The 9,515-nt window shown below is 40.8% G+C and overlaps 1 protein-coding gene across 3 annotated transcripts in view; it reads left to right on the forward strand.

Moving 5' to 3' along the window:
* ARHGAP20 (Rho GTPase activating protein 20) overlaps positions 1-6,409 on the forward strand; it is a 165,383-nt gene extending 158,974 nt beyond the window's left edge. For all 3 annotated transcript variants that reach the window (XM_072611160.1, XM_072611161.1, XM_072611162.1), the window contains 3 exons: positions 1,794-1,983; positions 3,370-3,481; positions 4,422-6,409. In XM_072611160.1, the coding sequence (XP_072467261.1) occupies positions 1,794-1,983; positions 3,370-3,481; positions 4,422-6,289 (2,170 nt within the window). In that variant the 3' untranslated portion in view covers positions 6,290-6,409. The remainder of the gene's footprint in view (positions 1-1,793; positions 1,984-3,369; positions 3,482-4,421) is intronic.
* Positions 6,410-9,515: the final 3,106 nt, after the last annotated feature.

Genomic DNA, 9,515 nt, shown 5'->3' on the forward strand with positions numbered 1-9,515 from the left:
TTGTTTTTCTTGGGTATTTTCAAAATTTGAGTATTTGAGCAACTGCTCACTATCATTTATAGAAAATCCCTGCTTTATAACCAAAGCCAGTGTCAGGAAAGGGGAAAGATATAGATTTGAGAGGGGGAAAAAAAGGCTGAAAATGAGGGGCGGGGTGGTCACTGAATATCACCAAAGACCATGGCCATGAGACAGAAGTTTAGAGGGTTTTATTCAGAAACACCTGGCCCTGAATCAAATGGATCTTTATAGATCAGCACCCATAGGTTTGTTGTCAGTCAGTTAGTTAACTTTAATTAAGCACCTACTATATACCAGTCAGGGCAGGTAGGTGTTGCAATAGATAGAGTGCCAGGCCTGGAATCAGGAATTTCCTGAATTCAAATCTGGCTTCAGACACTTACTAGCTGTGTGACCTTGGATATATCACTTAACCCTGTCAATCTCAGTTTCTCATCTGTAAAATGAGCTAGAGAAGGAAATGACAAACTATTCCAATTTCTTTGCCAAGAAAACCCCAAACAGGATCACAAAGAGTCATATACAACAGTACAACAGCAGCATGCCAGGCACTGTGCTAATTGCTGGGAATACAAAAAAAGACTCTCAAGGATCTCACAATCTATTGAGAGAATTTATATGTGAAAATATTTGAAGTTAGATGTATAACCTATATGAGATTGTTTACTGTCTCAGGGAGAGGGGAAAAGAAGGAGAGAGAGAGAGAGAGGAATAGTATTTGGAACTCAAAAAACAAAAAAAATGTTTAAAATAGTTTTAACATATAATTAGGGGAAAGTAAAATTATTTTAAAAAAATACTCAGAGTTGGGAAGTGGGAGAAACAGTAAGGAAGCAAATGTCACTGGATCCTAGGATTATAGGGGCAGGGATATAGGTGTCAGAAGACTGAAAACAGAGACCAGGGTGGTATAACAGGGGAGCCAATGCCTTCTACAATCTGGGCATATAAAAGTGTTTAGCCTCATTGATCAAGTTTGGTCACAAAGTGCCAGCATTCTTTTGGAAGTGAAGAAGCGTCACCAAGGACTTCTGCATTCCCTTCCTTGGGCCTAATGATGGTGACCAGTTATGAAAGCTGATTCAGATAAACAGGTTGATCTGCTCCAGTCTCATTTACAAGGTACATATTAATAGGGGTTCAGAATTCTCCCTAGGAAGTTGGATCACAGTTTCCTACCTGTGATATGAAGGCTTAATTAAAGGTCCAGGGTCACAGAAGAGGAATAAACCCACATGAGGAAACAGAGCAAGGAAGGGGAAGTGACTTTTACCCATGCAGATGGTAAGAGTTGGAGGAACTAAAGAGTGAATTCTTTGGATAGTCGTAGGAGTAATAACTGGCAAAAGTTGGCTCTCACTTGTAGGTTGCATTCCAGTGTTGCTCCCTTGGAAATGAAGTTAACACATTAAATTTAATTGCCATTGAATTTCATCACTAAGCTTTTGTGAATTTTTTACCCCACCATATTCTGGAATGTTACAGGGATGTTGGTGGTGGTGATGGTGTGTGGGTGTGGGTGTAAAAATTCAGGTGTGAATAAAATTTACCTAAGTTAAACCACATTGTAATGGTTTCAGAAAAAATTCCAGGCAATGTATTTTTATGACACTGACATTTCTACATTCTTTTGCACTTTTATTTGGTTGTGAACATAGCATATGAAAAATACACAGTTCTCTTTTCCTCTTTAAAAAAAGCAAAAAGAAAAACAAGCACATAAGCCAAATGATTTGCTTTAAGAACACCTTTTTTCTTTCTCCAATTTTCAGGCTAATGGAACAGCTTCCTAGAGCCAACGTCATTCTTCTGCGGTATCTGTTTGGGATGTTGCACAACATCGAACAACAATCTGCATCAAATCAAATGACTGCTTTTAACCTGGCAGTGTGCATTGCTCCCAGCATCCTTTGGCCACCATCTTCTGCCAGTCCTGAGCTGGAGAATGAATTCACTAAGAAGGTACCTTGAGTTTAATTCTTTAAACTTAGGACCCGCCCGATGTTTGAAATCTCAGCACCAGTTTTTAAACATTTTGGATGTGCAGATACGTAGTCATTTAAAAATTGTAATTTCTCCAGATAGAATTGAATCTGGAGTTTTTTTCATCCCAGCCTTCAACAGGAAGGTTGTGAAGAAGGTTGAATAATACCAATGGGGCCATTTCTCCCCTTTGAGCTCCACCTGAACTGTGGAGCATGTTGCCTTTCGATAAAAACAAAGCCGTTCTTGCTCTCAGGGAACTTACATTCTGTAAGTGAAGATATGTACATAAATGTTTGCAAAACACAGATGTGTGGTGACTTGGAGGAGGGGGCAAAGCAACTAGCAGCTGGAGAATCAGGAAAGGCCTCCTACAGGATGTGGCCCTTGAGCTGAGCTTTCCAAGATTATTGTTATCAAATTCAGCTGCCATTTCTAGACTTTCTCCTAGCTATGTGTAAGTTGAGACGTAGTCCAAGGGCATACTAAGGAAGCATCATACAAACTTATGTGCATACATACGTACATATATATGTACATACAATTCATGATGGAGGCCAGAGATAGAGAATATCTATATGCAGTGACAGAGAGAGCCCACAGTGGGGACCAGAGATAGATACACAGATAAATACACTTATACTTTTATACATGCATATTCACATACATACAGAGAGAGAGAGACAGACAAAGAGACAAAGACAGAGAGCCCATAATGGGAGCCAAAGCCAGATATAGACAGATAAATGGGTATATAGATAGCACATATATGTATGTATACATATATCTACACACACACACACACACACACACACACACACACATACACACACACACACACACACACACACACACACACACACACACACACACACACACACACACACACACACACACACCCCTCTGTGGCCAGGCAGATAAGAAAGATTGCCTTCAACCCTGTTGCCCCCCTTCAACCAAACTGCACGTGTTATTCCTTCACAGTCTTGTGATAATCCATTCTCCCTGGTAATAAGGTGAATTAAAATGATTATCTGCTCAAGATTTTACAAACTAATAAAAAAAAATGAGTTCATTCCTGTCCTTCTAAAGGTACATTAATACCATCTTAATTTTTTAGTTGTAGACACTAAAGCATTAAGATTAGATCTTAGGGAAAGTCTATAACTTCATAGTTTTAAGTCTAAGGATTAAAAATGAAAAGCAGTCTTGAATCCTCTTGTTTGTACTCCATGCTCAAGGTCCTGCTGAGAAACAGAATTTTCTCTGTCCTCTTTTGTATTTTTGTGGATTGGGAAGGCATATGTCAAACAAGGTGCACAGACTATGGAAAATGCCATTTCCTTTTTTCTTTTTCTGTTACAGGTCTCTCTGCTTGTACAATTTCTAATTGAAAATTCCTGCAGGATATTTGGAGAAGAAATCACTTCCCTCTTGAGAGAGATTTCAATCAGCTGTGACAGAGACAATGCCTCAGGTATCACGAATCATTGGATTGTTTTTTTTCCCTAAAAATACACCTCGTATCTGCCAGCTATTCTACCATCATGGGGGATTGCAAGTTGCTGAAAGTGTACTGGCCCTGAGACTTTCAAAGGGGCAAAGACTAAACTGAAGGGTGAGGGAAACTAGGTTGAGATTAGGGGAACACCAAACTACCAACATTTTCACAAGGCCTTTAATTCATTCACCAGCTACGTATGAGAACCTGCTATACTCCTAGTGAGGTGCTGTTCAGGAGTATACAAGAAAAGTATAAGACACGACCCTTCCCTAGAGAAGTTAATGATGGCAGGGACTGTTTATCATTTCTTTTGGCAAAGGGGAAGTAGGTAGGCAACATGATATGTCTGGAAAAGCACAGAATTTTGAGTCTAGAGGCTAGCTTCTCCTTAGTCTTAGATATGACATTCATTTGCTCTGTGACCTTGGATGACTCATTCATTCTCTCTGCACCTTAGTTTCATCTGTAAAATGAAATGTCTTAATGAGATGATCTCCAAGGTCCTTCCTGAGATAAAACTACATCCCCTAGTTACCATCTCTCTATAAAAGGTTGGCTGGGCAGACTTACCTGTTAGCGTCTCTTTGAACAGGCTGGGATGATATAGGCAGGGTCTGGGCACTTTTGGCATGAGCCACCTTCTGCTTTTTATTTTTTCTTTGCTTTATGACTCATCTTTATTACACTGAGAAAATCTTGTTAGAGGGAAATTCATTTAATCAAGAGCTTGGATAGGCACAGGACTAGGGTGAGTGTGTCTGCCAAAATAACTAATGTCCTAGTTCTTCAACTAAAATGTGAAAGATTGTAAGTTACTCCTTTTCTTCTGAGAAAAAATTTGAAAAGTGCTTCTGGAAACAAAAATCAAATAAAAATATATTTTTTTATTAACCCAATTTTAATTTTTTGACAGGTATGTCTGGCTTCCAAATGAATGATTCTTCCTACGACAGTTTAGAAAATGAGCTGAATGATGAGGTAGATGCTCCTTGCAGTGACCTGGTAAAGAAGCTGGGTCAGGACAGCCGTAGCATGGACTCTGTCTTAACACTGAGTGACTGTGATTTGGACCAACCTGAATCAGAAGGCATTTTAACTCTGAGTGATTTTGACTTGGATCAGCCTAAAAATGAAGAAATTCTGCTGAAGCACCGTTCTAAATCCAAGCCATTGAGCATTCCAGTGGCATCCTGCAGTAAGGCTTCAGCACAAGACTGCTCCAAGAACATGCCAGTTGGCACAAACACACTTGGTTATTTGTCCACAGCTGCAGTAGATGCTCTGAAAAACTGGAGGAGACACAGGCGCTGTTCTGAACCCAGCATAGACTACCTGGATTCCAAGCTTACCTATCTCAGGGAGTTCTATCAGAAGAAGCTCCGCAAGTCCAGCTGTGATGCTATCCTCTCCCACCGAGATGAAGACACTCACAAACACCCACAGCCCTCACAAGGAGGGCTTGGTTTAGTCACTCAGATTGAAGTGGAGAAGAAAAATACCACAAACCAAAACGTGAAGAAAAAAGCCTTTTTTAGTCATGAAGGTACTCCAGTGAGACTTCCCTTCAAATCCAAACCTGTGACCATTTCTGTGGCATCCTATAGTAATATTTCATTGCAGGATCATTCTAAAAGCCAAACCCTTGGCCCCAATCACTCTGGATACTCCCCATCAAACACAACACTTGGACTCAGAAGTTTGCAAAGGCAGAGGCGCTGCTCAGAGCCAAACATAGACTACCTAGACTGTAAGCTCACCTATCCCAGGGGGATTTCTTCAAAAAACATACACAAGACAAATTGTGATGCTGGACTCTCTTTTGGAGATGAGGATTATCTCAAGCGCCACCAGTCTTTGCAAGTAGAAGGTCAAAAACTGATTAATCAGAGTTTGATTATGGGGATTGAGGTGGGTAAGAGTAATGCCTCAAACCAAAACATAGAAAAGATGTTGCCTGTTATTCCACCACGGTTAAATGTTTGCTCAAGAACTAGCTATTCTAGTTTGTCATCACCAGGAACATCACCATCGGGTTCTTCTGTGAGCTCCCAAGATAGTGCTTTCTCCCAGATTTCTGAACACTCAGTCTTTATTCCCACAGAAACCTCTTCACCAGTTGATTGCACTTTTTCAACCCTAAGGAAACCAGAGGAACTCTCTCCTGACTTCTGTAGCCCTTTTTCTGGCATATTCAACCCTTCCCCAGGATTGGCCAGCAGCCACCCACTTTGTATTAAAAAAGACAATGTAGAGTGGTCTTCTCAAATGCAGCCCTTAACTCTTCAACCTAGCACATGGTTAAGGAATGGAGTGGCCACTTTGAAAAACTGGTCCCTCAAAAAGAAGACAAAGGCTCCTAGACAAGAGAGAAAGAAAGGAAATTCCTTAAAAGGAGCCTTGGAGCAGCCAACATGTTCTTCTGAAATCTCAGAAGCCACTGTGCTCCAAGAGAGACATGTGGATGGACCCCTGAGAACCACCCACCTAGTCAGTGCTGTAGAAACAGAAGACCTTTGTAATCCCTATGTCTGCCAAGATTCTGAGGACCACAGTACCTCACTAATCAGTTCAGGGGATGTCAGACTTAAATTCCCTATGAAGCCAACCAAGGAAGTAGAGGAAGACAGTCAATGTTCTCCTGGTGCTCAACCCCTGGAGAATCTCCCACTTAGTTGCTCTTTGACACAAGAGAACATAATGAACCCAGCCCCCAATGCTGGGTGTCCAGAGACTACAGTAGCTTGTAGTGATGGGCTGGGACATAGAACCAAAGACATTTAACCAAAGTAGACTGTGACACCCACTGGAATGGCTGGTTCATATTCCGTAATCAGATGCATGGTGTAGGTTGCCTAAAGACAACCACAGTTTACTTTTAGCATAATAAAAGATTTTTTTGGAGAGGCATTAAAGTCCTTTGTGGGGGAGGGAGAGGGAATATTTTTTCCTCTGTATTCTAAAATTGGATCACTGGGGTGTTTGAGTAGCTCTTCCTTTTTATAATCAGTAGTGAAATGAGTCCCTATTTATATACATTCTGAGATATTCATGTCATCCTGAAAAAAGAGGCAGATTCTGCCGAGGGACGTCTTATGTCAACATCTTGTGACCAGTAGCCCAAGGCTAAGGTCAAGGAGTACTAAATTAAGCTAGATGGAAACCAGGAGCCAGAAATCATCCCTATTCTATGAGGTGTTTGGATTGAGGGTACAGGAACAGTTGGAATTGAAGAAAGTCCAGGGGAGCGATGGCCATCCAGGCACTAAGAGGACAATAACAGCTAATGTCTCTGGTCACTGTCTTTGACTGTGGGGTCACAGAATCTCTAGCTAGAAGGAACTCTGTATCAAGTCCAGTCACCTCTTTTTATAGATGAGTCAGAGACTCAGAGAGATTGAGACTTCCCCATGTCACACAGATAATAAATGGCAAAGCCAGATTTTGAACCCATACCCTCCCTTTGACAGGGAAAACACATGTATATAAATGACAACCCCACCCCCCAAGCACACAAAAGTTCGATGTAAGGAGATTTACTGTGAAAGTTTTTTTTTTTTATATTTTCCATTTGAATAAGATGTTTTACTTATTTTTACTTTTGCTGCTCTCATCCTTTTGGTCACTTTCACTGTTCTCTTATGAAAATCATGATTCCTGGCTGCACTCAGGTTTTGTGCAAGTTAGATTAGGAAGAGGAGAGTATCTTGACAACTCACAAAGACCCCCAAAACCAGAGGAGAGTGTGAGGAGAAAGGCTGGCACAGATCAGCGATTCCCATAGGCTCTTCATAGGTCAGGGTATCAATGAGAAGATCTCCTATCTTCTGTGGCCTTGTGGACATCTCCCCAGCAGAGCACTTTGATTAAATCTCTCATGGCATTCATCCCTTCCTACTTTGTACTGATGGCTCCTTAAATACTTGTCTTTTCCCTATGTCTGAACTGTCAGTTCCTCAAGATCAGGAGTGGGTCTTCCCTATAGGTTCCCCGACCCAGGGCACCTCGCATGGGTATTGCCTTGCACATAGTGGGTGCCTGATCAACATTTGTTTCATCTTCTCCCTTATAATTCAAAAGTGATACCCACTCATAGCATCTGGCTGAACCAGCACCTGAAAGTGATATATGGCTGCAGTCTTGCTTACCTGGCACACACAGTCTTAATCATTTGTTCAGAGTGCTGAAGATGTTGTTTCTTGTGACTCTGGCTTATCTCTTCCTGGGCTGTCCAAAATCTTTGCTCAGAAAGAGTTGTCCCATCCCAATTACTTCTTCTAGGGGTATATGAGGACTCAAATCAAAGAGGAAAAGGTTGGAGGAAATAGAAGAAATACCTGCAAGAGGTGAGGGGAAGGAAGGCACACTCTGCTTTTCTGACAGTCATTGTGCCTCTGCCTTTCTAAGTCCCACAAATTTTTCTTCATCCTAACCACCTCAAATTTATGGAAAAGAAAAGTTTTGGTCTCGTTATTTTAAGCCTGGCTCACCAGTGCATCTTTGGGCATGTGGCTTCCCCTAGAATAGGCACTTGTGATTCTTCTCAGCTGGCAGCCCCATTACCTAGTTTTGCCGTCCAACATGAACATTTACTCACAGGAAATTTCTGCCCCCCAAAACTCACAGACTCTAAAATGGAACTGCCTCCATAGTTTTCCACAGGGTTCAACCCTTCAGCCTTTTGATGTGCCCTTCCCATTGACAGGCTCCTCTGGTCAGGCACATCTACCCATGAAAAATTGCACTGAACTCATTTTGTCACTTTGTTCTACCATCAAATGAATTGTTTGCCCGGGAACTAGCTATTTCCCATGATCTTTCTCCATCCATTTAAGGGGAAACTCTCAAGGCAAGTATCTCTTCTTCTATTTACTATCAGACATACTCTCTTACCCAGACTTCAGTTTTCAATGGCAGAGAGTTTTCTCCAAGGCAACAGAAATCCTTTACTATTAACTGTAGATGCTACTTCCTTCTGTTCATTTCATTTCAATTCAGCAAACATTTGTTAAGCACCTACTGTATGCCTGGACTGGGGATACAAAGACAGAAAGTAACAACCCTTTCCATCAAAATTCCTGCTTTTTTCTACTTAGAGTATATGACCCTGTCTCTGCCCACAACACCATCATTCCCTGCCCATCGAAAAGCATAATCTCCAAAGTTGACCTCGTCAAACTTAGGAAGATCCTCTTTTTTAAACACTAGCCTTTTTGATCAAAGATTGGATGCCAATTTTGCCATAGAACCACTTACAGTAAGCCTCATAAGTGTGTGTGTGTGTGTGTGTGTTTGTATCCATATTATGATGTCTGTGAAGTTACCAGAGGCTTCCAGGTCATAAGGAAGTCATGTCAAAGCCATGAATGGGAATGTGGTGATTGTGGCTTGTCATACCCTCTTAGAAAGAAATTGCCCTCTCCTTATGAATATTTTGGTTCCACAGTTCCAATCTTTTTCCTTTATTTCATAACAGGAAAAAAATCCAACAACCTGATTTAAAGTATAGAAGGAAATACTGTTAGCTTAGATGCTAAGTCTCTTCAGTAACCTTCCTACTGGGTATAAATTATCTGTTGTACTTCCTTAGCTGTTCTCTTGATGTTTAATGTGAATAGTTTGTTAATATGGCTGTAAAGTGTCCTATTGTATGATTCGCAGGCAGAACACACGTCATTTTATTATACTGTCATCTTATAATATATTAAACTGATGCTTTATCTAAGATGCTCTGAGTTTGTATAATGTATCTTGATAAATTTTACTACCATATGTTATGGAATAAATGTGTATTTTTGTACTTGCAGAAACTCTGCTAACTCTTAAAGTTGTCTGGTTGTAAAGGCACTGATGATAGATATGTATGAAGTCCATGCTGTACATTAAAATAAAAACAACATTCTGCAAAGTCAAAGACAGCCAGTCAGTCAGTTAACAAGCATTTATTAAGTGCTTACCATGCTAAGCACTGGGGATACAGAGAGAGGCAAAAACAGTGTCCCCAGGGGCT

This window comes from Notamacropus eugenii, chromosome 5 (genome assembly GCF_028372415.1).
Source record: "Notamacropus eugenii isolate mMacEug1 chromosome 5, mMacEug1.pri_v2, whole genome shotgun sequence".
Lineage (NCBI taxonomy): Eukaryota > Metazoa > Chordata > Mammalia > Diprotodontia > Macropodidae > Notamacropus > Notamacropus eugenii.